We start from the raw sequence: 22,678 nt of genomic DNA on the forward strand, positions 1-22,678 counted from the left end.
AATGTCAAATTTGCTACTACCGGTTCTGTGGGCGTGGCTTGGTGGTGGCGGGGTGTAATGTGACTGGGTGGGCGTGGCCAACTTTTTTTTTTTACTTTTAAAAGCATTTTTTTCTACGACCTCTTCGGCCGAAGAGGTGGTAGAAAAAAATGCTTTTGAAAGGCTCCTCTGACGATCCCAGCTGAGTTCGCCTGATCGTCAGAGGCTTTTCTTTTCTTTTAAAAGCATTTTTTTTAAAAAAAAGACCCCCCCAAAAAAAGCCTCTGACGATGAGGCAACTCAGCTGGGATCATCCGAGGAGCCTTTTAAAAGCATTTTTTTCTACCACCTCTTCGGCCGAAGAGGATTTAAAAGCCTCTGACGATCCCAGCTTATCCGGTAGTGATGGCGGCGGATGGTTCGGAGAACCAGTAGCAAAAATCCCTGCTCCCCCCCCAATGCCGAGCTGAGCTGTGCGATCATCAGAGGCTTTTTTTTTTTACTTTTAAAAGCATTTTTTTGGCCGAAGAAAATTAAATTATTTTTTTTAAAAAAAAGGGATTTTTGCTACCGGTTCTCCGAACCTCCCACCGCCATCACTACCGGATCGGGCAATCCAGTCCGAACCGGGAGCATTTCACCCCTGGTTCTACGTCTGTGGCGGGGTGGGCTGCTGGAGGTTCGGGAGAACCTCTAGCTAGGATTCTGTGCAGTCTGGAGAACCCCCAAATCCCACTCCTGGCTGGCCCCGCCCAACCCTTCCCTCCCAGGAGTGACTCGTTTTAGATGCAGGTAAATGCAGGGTGCACATAAAGGCTCGGGGAGGGCAAAAAATGGGCGTACCGGAAATTCAGGAAGGCCAGAAATGGACCCGTTTTCGGCCTCCAGGGTGCCTCCAGAGCCTGGGGAGGCCATTTTAGCCCTCCCAGAGGCTCAAGAAAAGCCCTTGGAGCCCAGGGAGGGCAAAAACACCCCACCCACCCTGCCACTGTGCAGGAGGCTGACTAGGCCACACCTAGCATGGCCACGCCCACACAGCAACCGGGCAGAGAACCCCTTGCTAAAATTTTTGAAGCCCCATCCCTGGTCTGTGGTCCTCTCCCCTCAACGAAGTAGACCTGCCAACGATGGTATCATTAGGAGTACATTTGGAGTAGGGTTCCGAGTAGTGGACCTAACCTCAACTTGTTTAGGTAGCTTCTGGAGACCCATCAACATGATGAGGCTATTCCATGGACCTCAGAAGGTCCGTTGACAGGGCTGGGAAGGAGAAGAAGGTGAGCAGGTCAGTGCTTCCATTCCAGATAGCCTCCATCTTACAGTAGTGGCCAAAATTGTGGAAACCTTTTGGGAAAAGTGTATTTTTGCGGTATGATGGCTAGTAACACCACTTTTTTTTTTTTGAGTTTCAAGATAATCCTCTTCCACTGCTGGAATGGCCTGGGAATAGCCCAGCCCTTCACCTAATTGAAAATCTATGGAGCCGACTAAAGAAGCGACCCAGCAATAAAACCCACTTAATAGAAGCCATCATTCAATCTTGGTTTCACATGATAACAGCTGCAGAACTCAAAGACTTGGTTCACTCCATGGGAAGACGTTGTAAGGCCGTCATTCATGCTTAAGGTTACCCAACAAAGTATTCACTTGACGTGGTGATCATTTTTGTATTTCTCCTTTTTTTTCTATGGTGATCATTTTTGTATATCTCGTTTTTTTTCTACGTGTTTCACTTTTCTTCTTTATATTGTAACTGCTATACTAATAGCAAATCCTTCATGAAAGGTATTGCGTTACAGTCTTTTTTTTTTTAATAAAAAAGTTTTATTTTTACATTCATATCCAACAACTCATCCAATGTACAGTCATATACAATTAGTCAGGCTTGCCCAGTCACCTCCCCCTCCTTTTAAATCTCTTCCCTCTTCTACCTTCTTCTACTTTCCAGACCTTCCTCCCCTTCTCTTATCTACATCCTCTCCTCCCTCCACCCTACACCTTCCTTCTCCCTCTTCTCCCCCTCTTCCTTCCTCTTCTCCCTCTTCTATCCCTCTTCTCCTCTTTCCTACCTCCTACTCTCTCCTCCTTTCTCCCTCCCCACCATTCTAAAATGGTAGCTGGACAGACCCGACCCTACATTAATTATATTTATACATCTTCAAACGTTACATTCTTGATTAAATTATCTTTCCGTTGATATATAATTTTATGATACTACTCCAAAAAAAAAAAAAGTGTTATTAGCTAGTTTTAGAAAATATACTTTTCCCAAAAGGCTTCTACCATTTTGGCCACTACTGTAGCTTCTGGCGACCCATTAACATGATGGGTTAATTCCATGGACATGGAATCAACATGATGGCAGCGTGTGGAAGCTTTCGGCTATGTTTGAACTTTGAAAGATGTTTGCTTTGGAGTCTTTTCTGCAGGAGGGGTTTTCTGGAACGCTGAAACATGATTTAGAAAGTCCATTAATAGGGCTGGAAAAGAGAAGAAACCCAAGTCAGCACTTCCATTCCAGATAGTCTCCATCTTAGGTGGCCTCAAACATAGATGTGATGTTCGTGGCTGTCTTTGAGAAGATTTAAGATGGTAGAATTCAGTAGAAGACCATGGAGGCTGTCCAGCAACCTTGTTTTTAAGGGAGTGATATCTTCACAGAGAGAGGGTGTAACATGTAGTTTGGCCCTGTTCTTTCCCTTGAAAACAAAGCACGAGAGGCTTTTGGTGAGGTGGAAACTTGATGTTATAGGGCAGGGGTCTCCAACCTTGGCAACTTTAAGACTTGTGGACTTCAACTCCCAGAATTCCCCAACCAGCAAATATTATCTACAGAACAGTGGTTTTCCTCAAACGTGGCAACTTTTAAGACGTGGGGACTTCAACTCCCAGAATTCCCCAACCAGCAAATATTATCTACAGAACAGTGGTTTTCCTCAAACGTGGCAACTTTTAAGACGTGGGGACTTCAACTCCCAGAATTCCCCCCCCCAGCTAGCCAGGAGGGAATTTTTAAAAACCGGTGATGCCAAATGGACCGAAATGCAGATCTTGATTCCCCCTCGTTACACGCTAACGCTTTCCGAGAATTTTGCAAATTTATTTGGGACTCCCGATTAATCCACGTGGTTGGGATTAATCTCTGTCTGTCTGTCCGTCTCCCTGCCTGTTGCTTTGAAACCAAGTCTGGCATCTGCTTTTGTTCTGTGTGGGTGTTGTTAAAAATCTTCAGCATCCTCTTTTCTTGCAAAACTCCGGGATTGAGCGATGCACGGGTTGTCCTTGGAGCCAGCCCAACCAACCACACAGAATTGGCCGGGCGGCTGACCCATTTCATTTTCCTGGTTCGGTTCCCGGTAACCACCTTTGAGGCAGAGTAGGGTGGGCAGCCCACAGATTTGAGGAGGATCAGAATAAGACTTTTACTCCTTGAATAAATTCTTGTAAGTTTTTCAAAACTTCTGGCCAGTCCCCTCTTCCGTTGGTCCTTGTTGTCTCCCTTCCCTCTATAATTATTGGCAGTCTGAATTCTTGCATGGTCTGGATTTCACCGTTGTTCTCGTAAAAATGATTTTTCCCACCTTGTGTCCTCAGAATTGCCATCTTCTGGAGAGCTGAATCTTGCTTTCCCCCCAAAAAATTTGGGGTCCTTGGTGCTCTCTGAGCTTGGTGGTTTTCTTGCAGACGTTTCATGACCCAACTACATAACGTAACATCATTCGTGCAGTGGTCTTCAAGAAAACCACCAACAACCGAGATCCCTAAGAACCCCACAGTTGTCATCTTCCTCCTCCTCTCTACAAAACCCCACTCCCTTCTAGCACTGATGATGTTACCTAGTTGGGTCATGAAAAGTTGCAAGATAACTACCAGCCTCAGAGAGCCCCAAGGATTCCAAATTTTGGGGGGGGGAAAGCAAGATTCAGATCTCCAGAAGATGGCAATTCTGTGGGGACAAGGTGAAGAAATGACCTCCTTCTCCTCCTCCTTCTCTTCCTCCTCTTCCTCTTCTCCTTCTCCTCCTTCTCCTCCTCCTCTTCTTCTCCTCCTCCTCTTCTTCTCCTCTTTCTCCTCTTCTTCTTCTCCTCCTCTTCTTCTCCTCCTCTTCCTCCTCCCCCTCTTCTTCTCCTCTTCCTCTTCTCCTTCTCCTCCTCCTCTTCTTCTCCTCTTCCTCTTCTCCTTCTCCTCCTCCTCTTCTTCTCCTCCTCCTCTCCTCCTCCTCCTCCTCCTCCTCCCCTCTTCTTCTCCTCCTCCTTCCTCCTCTTCCTCCTCCTTCTCTCTCCTCTTCTTCTCTTCCTCTTCTCCTCCTCCTCTCCTTCTTCTCTTCTCCTCCTCCTCTTCTCCTCCTCTTCCTCCACTTCTCTTCCTCCTCGCCTTCTTCTATTCCTCCTCCTCCTTCTTCCTCCTCCTCCTCCTCTCCTTCTTCTCCTCCTCCTCTTCTCCTCCTCCTCCTCCTCCCCCTCTTCTTCTCCTCCTCCTCCTCCTCTTCCCCTCCTCCTCTTCCTCTTCTCCCTCTCCTCCTCCTCCTCCTCCTCTTCTTCTCCTCTTCCTCTTCCTCTTCTCCTTCTCATCCTCCTCCTCCTCTTCTCCTCCTCCTCTTCTCCACCCTACCTAGTTGGGTCATGAAATGTCTTCAAGAAAACCACCAAGCTCAAAGAGCAGCAAGGATCCCACAGTCTTTCTCCATCTCCTTTCCCCCTTCTCTTTCTCCTCCTCTTCACTCTACCCCCTCCCCCTTCTAACACTGACTATGTTACCTAGTTGGGTCATGAAACATCTCCAAGAAAAGCCACCGAGCTCAGAGAGCAGCAACAACCCACAATTCAACCCTGAACTAGAAATACTCATTTTTCAAAATATATGACATGGAGCCATGTTGAATGCTTCCTACTTAACCTGAGTACCATGCGAGACTTAAACCTGTACTTGGCTCCAAGAAGGAACGGAGACTTTTCTTTGGATGGTCCGGGAAACGTGGCCAGAAATCTGTGTGGTTAGTTCGGATGGGGAAAAGGAGACCTCGGGGAGATCTGTCTTCAAGCTGACCCGTACTTCTCCTTCCTTTGCAGGGCAGCGCTGGCTTCTGCTCACCAGTGCCACCCCCTCCCCAAGACCCTCAGTGTCCTGAAGAACACACCGCAGGTCAGGGGGATGCACACCATCATCCGGTGAGTGTTCGGCCTCCGAGTTGGTGCAAATGCCCATCCTCTCCTTATTCTCCCTCCCTCTTGTTGTTGTTAGTTGCGAAGTCGTGTCCGACACATCGCGACCCCATGGACAACGTTCCTCCAGGCCTCCCTGTCCTCTATCATCCTCTGGAGTCCATTTAAGCTCACGCCGACTGCTTCAGTGACTCCATCCAGCCACCTCGTTCTCTGTCATCCCTCTTCTTCTTTTGCCCTCCATCTTTCCCAGCATTCGGCTCTTCTCCAGTGAGTCCTTCCTTCTCATTAGGTGGCCAAAGGATTTGAGTTTCATCTTCAGGATCCATCCTTCTAAAGAGCAGTCAGGGTTGATCGCCTCTAGGACTGACCGCTTGGACCGCCTTGCAGTCCAAGGGACTCCCTCCCTCTACTCCAGCGGTCCTGTTGTGTCTTGCCCGCTCTCACCGCAGCCGGGGTCTGCTTATCTGCTTCCGAACGCTGAAGAATGTCCTCCCGGCCCCAGCCCTGGCTCCATGCCCAGACAGGCTGAGGAGGGGGCATCTCCCGACCCCAGCCCTGGCTCCATGCCCAAGCAGGCTGCAGAGGAGGGAGCACCCCCCAGCCCCAGCCCTGGCTCCATGCCCAGGCAAACGGGGCAGCTAGACCCCTCCCCCTCCTCCACAGCATGTGAGCCTGAGGAAAGTTTATTTCCAACAGCTGCTGACCCTCGCATCAGAAGACTGGATAGGCGGAGGCAACAGAAGGAAGGGAGGGGCAGGCCTTAATGAGTGCTGAGTCATGGAGCCACACCCCATGGCCTATATAAAGGATCTGCTTTCTGGCAGTCTCTGAGTCAGGCAAAGTCGAACTTATCTTGCTGAAGTCACTTTCTGGTCTCCTGCCTGCTCTGAGGACTTTGCTAGGACTTTGGGCAGAGCTGCAGAGGCAAGCCTGATTCGGATTTCCCTGACCCGGCTGTCAGCGGAGGAGTGGGACACGACAGGTCCCCAACTGGTGGTCCATGGATCACTGGTGGTCCGTGAGAAAATTCTGGTGGTCCGCAGAAAAATTATTTGCATTTTTTATATTGCACTAAATCAGGGGTCCTCAAACTACGGCCCCTGGGCTGGATACATGCAATGAACGTTTGTGTTGCTGCAGAGAGTCTCCCCCTTTGGGGTCTTTTTGTGCGGGTCGGAGGGGGGCAGAAATTCCAACTTGGGGTCTGCTTCAGCCTCCTGGTGTGGGGCTTTGGGCAAAGGCTGGAGGGAAGTGCCGCTGGTGGTGAAGAGCCGGAGGGCCTCGTTCCAGTGGGACTGCATCATGGCCTGGAACCAGCCGACCATCTCAGCCCGCTGAGCCTCCAGGCGCCGGTACCTGGTCTTTCACTCCCGCAGGTCTTCCCTCTGCTTGGAAAGCCTATGCTCCTAGTCCTCAGTGAGATGCTTCTGCTGAGCCTCCTTCTCGGTCAGATCCAATTCAAACTGAGCTGTTTTGCCAACTCTCTCTCCTGGTGGCTGCTTAGCTCCAGCAACTGCTTCCTGTTGTGGGGCCCTAAGGAGCCCGGGCAGGCAGGCAAGGAGTAGCGAGTAGAGGCTGGCAAGATGCCCCTCGATGTGAGTGACATTGAGTTGGCCCTGCCCACCCAATCACATGACCACCTAGCCACGCCCACCCACCCGGTCATTAGGCAGATCATATTAGTGGTCCACGGGATTTAAAATTACGAATTGAGTTGCTCTAATCCGCTATAAACTCAGGTGTGTGGGAAATACAGGTAGGCCTTGACTTATAGCAGTTCATTTAGGGACTGTTCGAAGTTACAAAGGCACCGGGGAAAAGTGACTTAGGACTGTTTTCACACCATTGCAACACCCCCCCGTGGTCACGTGATGAAAATTCAGACGCTTGGCAACAGACTCATACATATGACATATTGTCGTGTCCTGGGGGTCATGCGATCCCCTTTTGCAACCTTCTGACAAGCAAAGTCAATGAAGTGAAAGCAGATTCACTTAACAAGCGTAATTGTGAAAAACCGTAGTAAATCACCTTTTTCAGCGCCGTTGTCACTTCAAGTGGTCGCTAAACGAACTGCTGTAAGTCAAGGACTCCCTGTAATCTCATTCTAATTTATTATCAAGCTGCATTAACCGAATCTGGCAAGTTTCAAAGTACAATTTGTCAGAGTACATTCATAGCCTGGAATAGACATGGTAACAGGACAGCCAATGGGGACTGTTTGGTAACTGAAACATAGTATTTGTTGTATGGGGCCACAAGAGACAGTTTGGAGCCTGGGCGTGGCTTAAGCTGTTCTGCATATAAGCTTTGAGGGCACTAGCTTTTTTTTTTTTTTTAATTTGCATTTATACCCCGCCCTTCTCCGAAGACTCAGGGCGGCTTACACTATGTTAAGCAATAGTCTTCATTCTATTTGTATATTATATACAGAGTCAACTTATTGCCCCCAACAATCTGGGTCCTCATTTTACCTACCTTATAAAGGATGGAAGGCTGAGTCAACCTTGGGCCTGGTGGGACTTGAACCTGCAATAATTGCAGGCAGCTGTTGTTAATAACAGACTGTTTAGCAGTCTGCGCCACTCAAGGACCCTTTTCCCTCCTCCATTTTCCCTTCTCCATTTTGTGCTTCCATTTTGTGCTGTGTTTTGTAATTCCTATTTTTTTTCCCTCTCTGCAACGTGGGAAAACCTACAATGGTTTTGTATATAAAGAGGAATCTGTAGAGGAATCCTGCAGAATTATTTAATTGTGTGTCTGATTGTGTTCTGTTGCAACAAACTCTGACTCAATTCCCTGACCATCAACTTTGCAGCAGGGGTGAAATGTAAAAATTTGTTACTACCGGTTCTGTGGGCGTGGCTTGGTGGGGGGCGTGTAATGTGACTGGGTGGGTGTGGCCAACTTTTTTTATTTATTTTTTTTACTTTTAAAAGCATTTTTTCTACAACTTCTTCCTCAGAGGAGCCTTTTTAAAAGCATTTTTTACAACCTCTTTGTCCGAAGAAAAAATGCTTTTAAAAGTGAAAGAAAAAAAAAACCTCTGATGATCGCACGGCTCAGCTGGGCATTGGGGGGGGGAGGGATTTTTGCTACCGGTTCTCCAAATCACCCGCTGCCATCGCTATCGGATCGGGCGATCCGGTCCGAACTGGGAGCATTTCACCCCTGCTTTGCAGCCCTCTAACTTGGAGCAGGGATCCACACACCCCAGGCTGTAGCCCACTATACCGGGCCTTGAGCCATTTGGAACCCGGGACATGGATATGGCAGGCAAGCGCATGCACGCACATCCCCACTTGCACGAGTAGCGGGAAGGCATGTGTGTGTGTGCACATACGCCACTCATCAGGAACCATCCCCTCTTCCCCCCTCCCCGGTCTGCAAAGCCAGGAACTCTGACTTTATCTCTTCTGAGTTTCTTCTTTTTTTTTTCTTTTTTTTTTAAGGGCAAAATTTTTATTTTCCATAATAATTCCCACAATTTGACCAGTGTACAATACAATCACTTATCTAACAATCAATCCTATACTCAAATTATACTCAATCAGGGCTGCTCGACTGCCACTCCCTCCCTTAATCCTTTCTTCCCTTCTCATCCTTCTTCAACTTTCCCCACCATCCTTCTCCTCACTTTCCTACTTCCCCTCCTCTTTCCCACTTCTCACTACCATCCTTTCTAACCCTCTATCTTCTCCTTCTCCTCCTCCTCCTATCCTTTCTTCTCCCTCCCTTCTTTCCTACCTATCTACCTACCTACCTACTTTCTTCCTTCTTTACTCCTCTTTCCTTACCCTTTCCCTTCGGGAGTGGTTACCAAGCAGTCCCGACTTTACACCATTCCAACTTGTTTAATTCTACCATTATTCCTGTACAATGGCAATCAATCAATTTATAATCTTCCCCTTCCCCCCATTTCCCCCCTCCTCCCCCCCCGAGACTTCCCAGAACAGAATACAGGGTATTGTAATTAACAAACATAATCTAAAATATAACATAAAACATATTCCATTTCACACCATCACACTATCAATTCCCTTCTTTCTTAAACTAATACATAGCAATTCCTAACTTCACTCAAAAACTAATTGATATTTTTTAATCTGATACTTATTTTGAATATAATCAATCCACTTCCTCCATTCCAAAATATATTTTTCTTGTGTATAGTCTTTCAAGTAGGCAGAAATTTTTGCCATTTCTGCTAAATTTGATACTTTACTAATCCATTCTCCAATTGTAGGTAAGTCTTCTTTCTTCCAATATTGTGCAATCAATAGTCTTGCAGCAGTTATTAAGTTCAAAATCAATTTTGTCTCTATAACAGTGCAATCTGGAGTTTCTTCTTATATCCATTATGCAGCTGTGGGCTAGATGTCCTTTTATCTGACCGTTTCATAGGCTAGCATGTCTTCTCTCTGTCTCCATTCTCACATACTGTTACCCCCTCCAATTGTCAGGGTTCCGACAGATGCCCAAATTAAATCATGAACCTCGAGCCAAGCTTCAAAAGAAATCCAGTTATTTATTAGGAGCTCCATGTCGGCACGTTCCCAAGGGAAGCCAGCTCTGACCCTACATAATTTAAGCTCTGATTATGACCCTGTTTCCCCCCTTCCCCTAGGGTGTGTCATCAATCACATTCGCCAACGGAGCAATTTCATGGCTTCTACAGATCACTCCCCTCTGGCCGCTGTGGGTAACCCTGGGAGACAGTCTTGAGAAAGATATGTCTGGAATGTGCCTCCTGTCTTTGGCTGCCCTGTTGCTTTTTCGGTTTCCCATCTGCTTTGCCTTTGGCAACTCGAGAGCAGGCCCGGGATCCTTTTACGAGCTGACACATATTTGTCCTGTCCCTTTTCTTCTTTCCAGAAACAAGGAGACAAGCCGGGATGAGTTTATTTTCTACTCCAAACGGCTAATGCGCCTTCTGATTGAGCACGCGTTGTCCTTTCTGCCCTTCCAGGTAAGTAACCCACGAGAGAGACCGAAGAAATGCTTTATAAGTTTTGGTTTAATGATGGAGGCCTGAATATCTTAGAACACTGGGCCTTATCCAACAAAATTCAATTCAGTGGTGAGAAAATTAAGGCTTTACTCTTAGCCAAAAAAAAACCCAAATGCGCAGGTGTAGAATAGGTGGTCAAAGGGACGCGGCGGCTCAGGAGCTAGGATGTTGAGCTTGTCGATCGAAAGGTCGGCAGCTCGGCGGTTCGAATCCCTAGTGCTGCCGTATAACGGGGTGAGCTGCCGTTACTTGTTCCAGTTTCTGCCAACCTAGCAGTTTTGAAAGCATGTAAAAATGCAAGTAGAAAAAATAGGGACCACCTTTGGTGGGAAGGGAACAGCGTTCCGTGCGCCTTTGGCGTTGAGTCATGCCGGCCACATGACCACGGAGACGTCTTCGGACAGTGCTGGCTCTTCGGCTTTGAAACGGAGATGAGCACCGCCCCCTAGAGTCGGGAACGACTAGCACGTATGTGCGAGGGGAACCTTTACCTTAGAATAGGTGGTACCTGGATCAATAATAGTAACTGTGAGAGGGATCTTGGAGCCCTAGTGGACAATCGTTTAAATATGACCCAGATGTGTGGAGCAGCTGCCAAAAAAGCCAACACAATCCTAGGCTGCATCAACAGAGGGATAGAATCAAGATCACATGAAGTGGGCCTCTGTGGCTCAGACTGGTAAGACAGTCTGTTATTAACAGCAGCTGCTTGCAATTACTGCAGGTTCAAGCCCCACCAGGCCCAAGGTTGACTCAGCCTTCCATCCTTTATAAGGTAGGTAAAATGAGGACCCAGATTGTTGGGGGCAATAAAAGTTGACTTTGTTTATAATATACAAATGGATGAAGACTATTGCTTGACATAGTGTAAACCGCCCTGAGTCTTCGGAGAAGGGCGGGATATAAATGCAAATTTAAAAAAAGTGTTAATACCACTTTATAATGCCTTGGTAAGGCTACACTTGGAATCCAGTTCTGGTTGCCATGATACAAAAATGATGCTGAGATTCTAGAAAGAGTGAAAAGAGGTATAAAAATAATGATTATGAAACTGGAGGCTAAACCATACGATGAGCAGTAAATAGAACTTTGAAAGATGCTTGCTTCCGAGTTTTTACTTGGAGTGGGGTTTTTTTTTCTGGAACGCTGACACAAGGACCTTATTTGGCATCCGTCGTAACTTGGAACTGTTGCTAAGACAAGGACCACCTGTATTTATTATTAATTTATGCCATTCTCCTTTTGGTTCCAGAGCTGCACAGTGCAAACGCCTCAAGGCGAGGACTACGAAGGCTGTACGTATAGTGGGAAACAAGTAAGCCCAAGCAGCAGCAAGAGATCCTTGAAAGGGAAATTGTGTGACCGTTTGTTAACATGGTTTTTTCTTTTTTGTGGATTGTTGGCACAAAATTTAGGTTCAATCTCATTTTTAATCCGAGAGCCTTGAGCAATTCTTAGAGCAGTGGTATCACAGAAAGAGAGAGGTGGGGGAGAGGGAGGGAGGGGGAGAGAGAGAGAGAAAAAGATTTGAAAACAGCTAATTTAGTTTGATATATCTTAAATTTGGTTTTTTGCCGTTGCCCAAAGTTACTGTATTGTGAGATGGGGAAGGGAAAGGGAAGGGAAGGGAAGGGAAGGGAAGGGAAGGAAAGGAAAGGAAAGGAAAGGAAAGGAAAGGAAGAATGGTGGGAGGGAGGGAAGGAGAGAAGAAGAATGGTGGGAGGGAGGGAAGGGGAGAAGGGAGGGAGAGGAAGGAAGGAAGGAGAAGGAAAGGAGAGAGGGATGGAAGGTGAGAAGAGAGTGAGGAAAGGAGGAAGGAAGGAAAGGAAAGGAAAGGAGAGAATGGTGGGAGGGAGGGAAGGGGAGAAGGGAGGGAGAGGAAGTAAAGGAGGAAGGAAGGAGAGAAGAGAAGGAAAGGGAGGAGGAAGGAAGGAAGAAAAGGAAAGGGAGGAGGGATAGAAAGGGAGAAGGGAGGGAGAGGAAGGGAAGGAAGGAGAGAATGGTTGGAGGGAAGGGGAGAAGGGAGGGAGAGGAAGGAGGAAGGCAGGAAGGAGAGAAGGAAAGGGGAGGGAGGGATGGAAGGTGAGAAGAGAGTGAGGAAAGGAGGAAGGAAGGAAAGGAAAGGAGAGAATGGTGGGAGGGAGGGAAGGGGAGAAGGGAGGGAGAGGAAGGAAAGGAGGAAGGAAGGAAGGAGAGAAGGAAAGGGGAGGGAGGGATGGAAAGGGAGAAAGAGAGGGAGGAAAGGAAGCAAGCAAGCAATGAACTACAGGTGTTGTTCTCTTTTCTTTATAAAAGTGACACTCTGGGGTTCCATAGACTAGAGGAGATGGTTGCCTGCCTGGAGGCGACAAGCAAAAAAGAGAAATATCATCCTCTGAGCTTTTACCGCAAAGAGCGTCTGGTTCTCTGAAGCGCTGTTTCAACGGCACCTTCTTTCTCTTCCAGATCACGGGGGTCTCCATTTTGAGGGCCGGAGAGACCATGGAGCCAGCCCTGAGGGCTGTTTGCAAAGATGTCCGGATTGGCACTATCCTCATTCAGACAAACCGATACACAGGGGAGCCTGAGGTATTATAAAGCGCTAAAAATTGGAAAAGACGAGGAAGCCCAAGGATGTTTCATGACCCTTTGAAAATACTGTTCACGATTTATTGGTTAGATTTATCCTCTCATCTTTTCTCAACCTCAGCAACTTTAAAATCTGTGGACTTCAACTCCCAGAATTCCCCAGCCAGCCATGCTTGGTCTGTTTAATGTTTCTCTGTCTGATAGCCTAATATCCTGTTTTTTAAAAATTTCAAAATTGTACACAGTATTTTCTGCTTGGTCATTAAGTCGCTTTTTTCAGGGCCGTCGTAACTTCGGACGGTCACTGAACGGACTGCCATAAGTCGAGGACTACCTGTACATAAATAAATACATACGTAAATCTGTCAGCCTCTCCTTGTGTCGTGTCCCACTCCCACTCCGACGAACGAGTCAAGGAAGTCCGTAACAAACTTGGCAACGAAGCCTCTGCAGCTTGCCAAGTTCCTTCGAGGTTTATCAGGGCAGGCAGGAGTCCAAGTTGTGACTTCAGTGATAGAGTCCGATATCAGCAAACTAGATAAGACTTTGCTTGACTCAAGGTTGGAATGCCAAAAGCAGGTCCTTTATATAGGCTGTGGGGTGTGGCTCCATGACTCAGCATTTATCCAGGCCTGCCCCACCCTTCCTTCTGCTGGCGTCGCCTCTCAGATCTCCGGAAGCGAGGGTCCGCCCACACTGAATTGTTTTCAGCTGGATCTGCTGTCAGCGTCTGGGAAAGGGAGGGGTCAGAGGGAGTAGGCCCGGTTAATTCCACCACCTGGCTGGCTTCCTGCTCTGAAGGCTGAGCCAAAGGAACACACGCTGTATGAGTGAGGTTTATCGGGCTTGTCCTTTCACTCCTGGAATCCTCTCCCAGCATGGGGCCAGGGCCGGGGGCTGGAGTCATGACAGCCCGTTCATCTTCATTATCAGACTCCGAGTCTGATAAAAGGCCCGGTTGGAGACGGGAGGGGCCCGGCTGAGGAGAGGAGGGAGGACGAGTCACAACACCTTGCTTGCACCCTGACGTCTTTCTCTTCCCTTCCAGCTACACTACCTGAGGCTCCCAAAGGACATCAGTGAAGACCACGTGATTTTGATGGACTGCACCGTCTCCACGGGGGCAGCGGCGATGATGGCCGTGAGGGTGTTGCTGGTAAGGAGAGTGAGAATCTGCGTGGTCCTCCACTTACAACGGGTTGGTTAGCGGCCGTTCAAAGTTACGATGGACTTACCTGGGGGCTACTTATGACTTGGATTCAAAGGCACAGGTAAACCTCGACTTGCCACCACCAGTGGGAGAAAAAAATTCTGTTGTTGTTAAGTGAGACATTCTGTTCTGTCCTCCCTCGCCTCCGTCTGAGCGATGGCTTAATTAGCCGGCACTATCAGCCCTGGCAGCAAACTAGCAAGCGTCTGCCAAGTGGCTCCGTTATCTCCCTCAATGCCGATAAGTCAAACAGTACTTCAGCTCTTAGTTCAGCAGTTAATTTGCCTGCTACGAAGAGGCACAGCAGCCCTTGCTGCCTTTATATCCTGTGGGGTGTGGCTCCATGACTCAGCACTTCCTAGGCCTACCCCACCCCTGCTTCTGTTGTTCCCACCTCTCCTGCCTACGAAACCTAGGGTCCAGCCAGGCCTGATTGCTATCAGCTGGGTCTGAAGGCGTGGCCTGGGGGAGAAAGTCAGGGGATGGAGGCCTCGTTATCTCTTCCACCTGGCCTGCCTCTGGCTCCTGGAGCTGAGCCAGGGAAGCCGGTGTTCCCGAGGTAAGTCCTGATGGCCCTTCCCCCTCACTTTCCAAGTCACTTTCTGGCAGGGGGCCCGGCTCGGGGGGGGCGCAGACACAACACATTCGTTAAGTGAATTTTTGCCCCATTTTTCCACCTTTCTTGCCACAATCGTTAAGTGAATCACTGCAGAGTCGATCGAGTAGAGAGTAGAGTGGAGAATACATGATAGGATAGGATAGCGTAGAATGGAAAATATGGAGTGGAGCAGTGGTGAAATCTGAACCGGTTTACTACCGGTTCGCTGGCTGCGAACCAAATGCGAAGTGCCCGCACGCACAGTGCGCGCCAAAAGGAGGGATGGGGTAAGTAGAACAGCGCACATGGGGGGGATGCAGGGGGGATCAGCTGTGGCATGCAATCTTTTTTTTTTTACTTTTAAAAGCATTTTTACAACCCGTTCAGCCGAAGAGGTTGTAAAAAAAATGCTTTTAAAAGTAAAAAAAAAAGGCTCTGACGATCACGTGGCTTAGCTGGGCATGGGTGGGGGAGAAGGAGGGGCAGGGATTTTTGCTATCGGTTCTCTGAACCACCCGCTGCCATCCCTACCGGATTGGCTAAACCGGTCCAAACCAGGAACATTTCACGAGTGGAGTGGAGTGGAGTGGAGTAGAGTGGAGTACAGTAGAGTACAGTAGAAAATATGGAATGGAATGGAATGGAATGGAATAGAATAACCTTGGAGTTCAACCCCCTGCTTAGGCAGGAAAACCTACACCACTTCAGACAAATGGTTGTCCAATCTCTTCTTAATTATTTATTTATTTATTTATTTATTTATTCATATTTGTATACCGCCCTATCTCCCGAAGGACTCAGGGCGGTTCACAGGCAAATAAAACATTTATGTACAAATTAAGATAACCATTAAAAAACTTATTCTAATGCCAAATTATTAAAAATATAAATATAAACATTAAAACCAATTTAAAACCCCTATAAATTTAAAATCTAGTCCAGTCCTGCACAGATGAATAAATGTGTCTTGAGCTCGCGACGGAAGGTTCGGAGGTCCGGAAGTTGACGGAGTCCTGGGGGGAGTTCGTTCCAGAGGGTGGGAGCCCCCACAGAGAAGGCCCTTCCCCTGGGCGTCGCCAGACGACACTGCCTAGCTGACGGCACCCTGAGGAGTCCCTCTCGGTGAGAGCGCACGGGTCGGTGAGAGGTATTCGGTAGCAGCAGGCCTTCCAATGTTGGTTGGTGTCGTGTCCCACTCCTCCGCTGACGGCCGGGTCAGGGAAATCCGAATCAGGCGTGCCTCTGCAGCTCTGCCAAAGTCCTAGCAAAGTCCTCAGGGCAGGCAGGAGACCAGAAAGTGACTTCAGCAAGATATGTTTAGACTTTGCCTGACTCAGAGAATGCCAGAAAGCAGATCCTTTATATAGGCCATGGGGTGTGGCTCCATGACTCAGCACTTATCCAGGCCTGCCCCTCCCTTCCTTCTGTTGCCTCCGCCTATCAAGTCTTCTGACGCGAGGGTCACTCCAGTCTGCAGCTGTTGGTAATAGACTTCCCTCAGGCTCACATGCTGTGGAGGAGGGGGAGGGGTCTAGTTGCTCCGTTTGCCTGGGCATGGAGCCAGAGCTGGGGGCTGGAGGTATTTCCTCCTCTTCAGCCTGTCTGGGCATGGAGCCAGGGCTGGGGCCGGGAGGCATACTAGGACATTCCTCCGTGTTCGGAAGCAGATAAGAAGACCCCGACTGTGGTGAGATCGGACGAGACACAACAGTTGGAGCATTTACAACTTCTAGAGGCAAGTAGTTCCACTATTAATTGTTCTAACTGTCAGGAAATTTTTCCTAAGTTGCTTCTCTCCTTGATTAGTTTCCACCCATTGCTTCTTGTCCTGCCCTCAGAATAGCTTGACTCCTTCTTCTTTGGGGCAGTCCCTGAGATATTAGAAGACTGCTATCAGGTCTCCCCTAGTCCTTCTTTTCATTGGCAATTGGCAGTTGATAAGTTAGTAACACAGTTGTTAAGTGAATCAAGCTTCCCCCATTGACTTTGCTCGTCAGAAGGTTGCAAAAGGGATCACCATGACCCTGGGGTGCTGCAACCGTCATAAATATGAATCAATTGCGAAGCATCTGAATATTGATCACATGATCATAGGGATGCTGCTAAGTGTGAAAAACGGTCATAAATCACTTTTTTCAGTGTCATTGTAACTCTGAACAGTCACTAAAGGAACGGTTGTAAGTCAAGGTACAAGGTACAATGGTCAGACTGCCCCCTGTTGTCCCGTCACTGAACTTCAGGTGCTGGATCTCAGTTCTCTAATCTGCAGAATGGCCATAATAATAATTCTGGCCTTTTAAAGGATTTTCAGTAAAACAGTATGAGAAAGGAGGAACGTCACTGCAAATAGTTTGAGTACCACTAAATTGTATACAGGTAGTCCTCGACTTACAACCATTCAAGGTTGTCACTAAGGGCGAACTGACTTAAACGCAGTCAGCAACAGAAATTTTGGGCCTCCATTGTGGTGGTAAGTTATGGACTACCTTATGAGGCCTGGTTACTCAGTGGTTAGAATACAGCACTGCAAACTACTTCTGCTGACTGCCGGTTGCCAGCAGTTTGGCAGTTCGATCCTGACCGGCTCAAGGTTGACTCAGCCTTCTATCCTTCCGAGGTCGGTAAAATGAGGAGCCAGATTATCGGGGGGCAAGATGGCTGACTCTGTACACTGCTTAGAGAAGGCTTTAAAAGCACTGTGAAGCAGTATATAAGTCTTAAGTCAGGCGTGGCATTCAGCCGGCTTGGACCGGTTCAGGAGAACCGGTAGTAGCGTCCGGGGCACAATCCCATCCTATATCGCAGTGATGGCTAACCGTTTTGTCATCGCGTGCCGAAAGTGCACGTGTGTGTGTGCAACAGTGCACCCGCGTGCCTGCACCCATAATGCAATAGTACTCCCCACGCCACTCCCTCCCGCGCATGGGTGTGCAACCCCTCCAACCCTGTTTTGGGCCTAGCTGGCCTCCCTGCAGCCTCCTGAGACCAAAAATGGTCCGCGAGGGGCGTGCCACAGGAGGCTTCAGGGAGGCCTGTTAGGCCCAAAACGAGCCGCAGGGGGGAACAGTGCGTCCGGGGCACAATCCCATCCTATATCGCAGTGATGGCTAACCGTTTTGTCATCGCGTGCCGAAAGTGCACGTGTGTGTGTGTGCAACAGTGCGCCCGCGTGCCTGCACCCATAATGCAACAGTACTCCCCACGCCACTCCCTCCCGCGCATGGGTGTGCAACCCCTCCAACCCTGTTTTGGGCCTAGCTGGCCTCCCTGCAGCCTCCTGGGACCAAAAATGGTCCGCGAGGGGCGGGGCACAGGGGGGTTCAGGGAGGGCTGTTAGGCCCAAACGAGCCGCAGGGGGAACAGTGCGTCCGGGGCACAATCCCATCCTATATCGCAGTGATGGCTAACTGCTTTGTCATCGCGTGCGAAGTGCACGTGTGTGTGTGTGTGCAACAGTGCACCCGCGTGCCTGCACCCATAATGCAATAGTACTCCCCACGCCACTCCCTCCCGCGCATGGGTGTGCAACCCCTCCAACCCTGTTTTGGGCCTAGCTGGCCTCCCTGCAGCCTCCTGAGACCAAAAATGGTCCGCGAGGGGGGTGGCACAGGGGGCTTCAGGGGGGCCTGTTCGGGCCAAAACGAGCCGCAGGGGGGAACAGTGCGTCCGGGGCACAATCCCATCCTATATCGCAGTGATGGCTAACCGTTTTGTCATCGCGTGCCGAAAGTGCACGTGTGTGTGTGTGCAACAGTGCGCCCGCGTGCCTGCACCCATAATGCAACAGTACTCCCCACGCCACTCCCTCCCGCACATGGGTGTGCAACCCCTCCAACCCTGTTTTGGGCCTAGCTGGCCTCCCTGCAGCCTCCTGAGACCAAAAATGGTCCGCGAGGGGCGTGCCACAGAAGGCTTCAGGGAGGCCTGTTAGGCCCAAAACGAGCCGCAGGGGGGAGCAGTGCGCCCCCCCACGCTCTCCTCACCTGCGCACACGTTTCCTGCACATGCGTGGCAGAGACCCAAAAATTAGCTGGCTGGTAGGGTGGAGCTGAGCTGGGCGACGGCTTGCGTGCCCACAGAGAAGGCTCCCCGTGCCACCTGTGGCACACATGCCATAGGTTCGCCATCATGGCTACATCGCTATGGTTTTGACGCCACACACGTGTGCGGATGGCGCGCACGAGTGAATTGCCGTGTTGTTTGATGTTGCGTGCATGTGCAGATTGACGTGTCTTGTGACATTGCACCTATGCGCAGACACACGTGCTTACATATCGTATAATTATTTCATGCTTATGCTTATATATACTGTGTGACAAAATAAATAAATAAAATAAAATAAAATTTCTGGTGCTGGGTGAACCGGTTGCTACAGTATATGAATCCCACCATAATACCTTGTGGGTGGAGTCTGGGCAACTGAATGGAGCTGAGTGTTTCCTGGCCGGATGCCTTTCCTGTTGCCAGTGCGGAGTTTTGTTCTGCAGATATATTCTCGTTGTACCCACAGAGAGAGAAATACCTGCGTCTAACCTAGGATCGAACTCACAGCCTCCTGATTGTGAGGCGAGAGCTCCACCTCTAGGTCACCGCACCACTCATAAGTCTTAAGTGCTATTGCTACCTGCAAAAACGGAAAGTAAAGCTAGGAGTGAAAGAGAGGCTAAACGTTGTGGTCCGCCAGCAGCCTGCGGAGCTGGCAACGGAGTTGGACAGCGATGAGGCTGAGGTGAGGCCAGAGTCATTAGGGAGTGAGGTGCAAACTCCAGAGCCTCCAGAGACTGATAGTAGTGAGGCAGAGGAACAGGGGGAGCTTGTTCCTAATGCACGCATAAGACGAGCTGCCAGAAGGCAAGAGCAGCTCAAGCAAAGAGGACGACTTGGGAGTAAGGCCAAGAGATGATTGGCAACGGCATTTGGGCTTTGTCGGAAAACAACATTGGTAGATTCGTCTTCTGCTTCATCTTCTGCTTCGTCTACGTCTTGCATTTATTTCTGTGACTTCTGAACGTTTGCCAAGAAAGGCCTTTGGCAGTTTGCCTAATTGGACCAAGGTTTGCGATAGGACTGAGGAATTTGTGTTGGGAGGAATTTGCTTTAATTGAGTTGAACGATGCTGGGAATGAAGTAATTCTCAGCTGTTCGAATAAAGTTTTTTTGGGTTTTTTTTCACGGACTGAGTTTCCTACTATCTACTGGGGCCTGGGTCACAACACTAAAGTCCCTTTGTTTTCTTTAGGATCACGACGTTCTGGAGGAAAAGATTTTTCTTCTCTCCTTGTTGATGGCCGAGATGGGCGTCCACTCCGTCGCCTACGCCTTCCCGCAAGTCAGGATCATCACAACTGCGGTGGACAAGAAAGTGAACGACCTTTTTCGCATCATCCCTGGAATTGGTGAGTGGTTTCATCAGGGATGTAAAATAAGGATGGACATAAGACACGAACGCAATGGGCGGATTTAGGGAAAAATGGAGGGGAAAATACAAGTAGTTCTCGAGTTACAACAGTTCATTTAGTGACTGTTTGAAGTGACAATAGCGCTGAGAAAAATGACTTATGACTATTATTCACACTTAATGCACATTATAGGGTAGGGTACAGTAGGGTAGGGTAGGATAGGCTCGGATAGGATAGGATAGGATCGGATCGGATAGGATAGGATAGGATAGGATAGAAATAAGGAATAAAATAAGAATAGAATAAGAATAGAATAGGATAGGAATAAGAATAGGATAGGATAGGAATAAGGAATAAAGATAGGATAGGATAGGATAGGATAGGATAGGATAGGATAGGATAGGATAGGATAGGATAGGATAGGATAGGATAGGATAGGATAGGGTGAGGTGAGGTGAGGTGAGGTGAGGTGAGGTGAGGTGAGGTGAGGTGAGGTGAGGTGAGGTGAGGTACGATAAGATGATAAAGTAAAACAAGAAGATAAGGAATCCATGATTCCTTGAGGGGTGGAGTCTGGGCAACTGAATGGAGCTGAGAGTTTGCTGGCCGGATGCCTTTCCTGTTGCCAGTGTGGAATTTTTTTCAGATGATGTGCCCAGAGAGAGAAATATCTGCCTCTACCTAGGATCGAACTCACAGCCTCCTGATTGTGAGGCGAGAGCTCCACCTCTAGGCCACTGCACCACGTAAAATACAAGATTGATGAAATAAGGTAGATAAGATAAAGGTATAAAGATATAAAGATAAGGTAAGATAACCTTTACTGTCACTTCTCTGTATGCACATGAGCCACGGTGGCACAATGGTTAGAGTGCAGTACTGCAGGCTACCTCTGCTGACTGCCGGCTGCCTACAATTTGGCAGTTCAAATCTCACCAGGCTCCAGGTTGACTCAGCCTTCCATCCTTCCGAGGTGTTTAAAATGGGGATCCAGATTGTTGGGGCAAGAGGCTGACTCTGTAAACCGCTTAGAGAGGGCTGGAAAGCACTGTGAAGCGCTATATAAGTCTAAGGGCTATTGCTGTTGCTACACAATGGCTGTTGTGACTCCAGCCCCTGAACCTGGCCCCATGCCCGAAAGTGACTCCGAAAGTGAGGGGGAAAGGCCGGTAAGGCTTACCTCGGGAGCACCGATTCCTTTGATTCGGCTCCAGGAGCCAGAACCAGACCAGTCAGAGGACGTAATGAGGCCGTCATCCCCTGATTCCTCCCTTCCCCAGGCTACGCCTTCAGACCCAGCTGATAATAATAATAATCAAGCTTGGCTTGACCCGCGCTTCAGAAGATTAGAGAGGCGGGGTCATCAAAAGGAAGGGTGGGGCTCCACAGGATATATAAGGAGCTTTGGGACTGCTCTCACTCCACGGGAAGCAAAAGTTTAGCTGAACCGTTTCAAAAAGAGCTGAAAGTCTTGCTACGTGAGTCATTTGTTTGAATTTTGGCAGGCAGCTGCGATTTCTCTGCCAGGACTGATAAGAGCCGTGAATCCACTGGCTGAAGGCTAGCTTGTGGGTCTGAAGTGGGGAAGGAGACAGAACAATGGCACACATTAAAATGAAATCCTGATGCCTGCTCTCAAAAGATAGATAGATAGATAGATAGATAGATAGATAGATAGATAGATAGATAGATAGATAGATAGATAGATAGATAGATAGATAGATAGATGACTTTGCTTGTCAGAAGATCACAAAAGGCGACCCTGGGACAGCGCATCCATCACATGACCCTGGGACAGCGCAACTATCATAACTATGAGTCAGTCGCCAGTTTTAATCACGTGACCAACAGGGTCGTAGAGAGTGAAAACGATCCTAAGTCATAACTTTGTTCAGGGCCATTGTTTCTTTGAACGGTCACTAAACCAACTTTTGTATGTCGAGGACCAGCCTGTAAATAAATGTGAATCTCACTGTCTCTCCCGCTGTTTTCTAGGAAATTTTGGAGACCGTTACTTCGGCACAGATGCCCCGCCGAATTGGAGCGATGAGGAAGACACCTTGGATTCCTGACAGCGTCTCTTTTCTAGAAACTTCTCTGAAGGAGTGTTAGATTCTGCACCCACACCTTCATCCACGCCTTCGTGCACTCCTCCGTCGATCTCCAAACGCGTACAAAAAAAAAAAAAGAATATTTGGCAACGCAGCTGTTAATATTTTCTCCTGCTTTGTTTTGCATCGGAAGCTGAAAGAGTATTTTTTAAGAGGGGGTGGGTGGGTTTGGCAGGGTAAGAGAGTGGCTCCTGGCTGCGGTTTTTGTTTTTTGTAAAGTATGCACGAGTGTCGGAAGCAGTTTATTTTAATTTTTAAAAAAATTAATATAACTTATTTTATTAAAAAAAAACGAAAACAAAAAACACCACTTCCTTGGCAAAACTGTGAGGATTTTACTCCGGTGTCTGTCATTCCTTACTCAGAATTGCAAAACCAGATTGAGTCAAGATTTGTTTGCTGCCGGCAGTGGTGGGATTCAAGCTGGTTCGCACCATTCCGGACGAACCGGTTGTTACATTGCTGGCTGTCCCCTCCCCTCCCCGCCCCTTCCTGAAGTCACCAAGTGGCACATGCCCCGTTTTGGCTCCCAGATAAGGCCTAAAGGTAAAAGTTCCCCTCGCACTACAACATGATGACATCCGGGCGGGTGGGCGGAGCCTCAGGCCGCCGGTAATACCAGTTTGCTTGAGCCGGA

The 22,678-nt window shown here is 48.5% G+C and overlaps 1 protein-coding gene across 8 annotated transcripts in view; it reads left to right on the forward strand.

Annotated features, from left to right (window-relative positions):
- UCKL1 (uridine-cytidine kinase 1 like 1) overlaps positions 1–22,205 on the forward strand; it is a 74,048-nt gene extending 51,843 nt beyond the window's left edge. For 2 of the 8 annotated variants that reach the window (XM_058175335.1, XM_058175332.1), the window contains exons 9-15: positions 5,049–5,147; positions 10,020–10,113; positions 11,408–11,470; positions 12,601–12,723; positions 13,772–13,879; positions 19,771–19,927; positions 20,577–21,899. In XM_058175335.1, coding sequence (XP_058031318.1) covers positions 5,049–5,147; positions 10,020–10,113; positions 11,408–11,470; positions 12,601–12,723; positions 13,772–13,879; positions 19,771–19,927; positions 20,577–20,680 — 748 coding nt within the window. In that variant the 3' untranslated portion in view covers positions 20,681–21,899. The other 6 variants (XM_058175334.1, XM_058175333.1, XM_058175331.1 and 3 more) reach the window with 4 other exon arrangements.
- Positions 22,206–22,678: the final 473 nt, after the last annotated feature.

This window comes from Ahaetulla prasina, chromosome 3, assembly GCF_028640845.1.
Source record: "Ahaetulla prasina isolate Xishuangbanna chromosome 3, ASM2864084v1, whole genome shotgun sequence".
NCBI classification, from domain to species: Eukaryota; Metazoa; Chordata; class Lepidosauria; order Squamata; family Colubridae; genus Ahaetulla; species Ahaetulla prasina.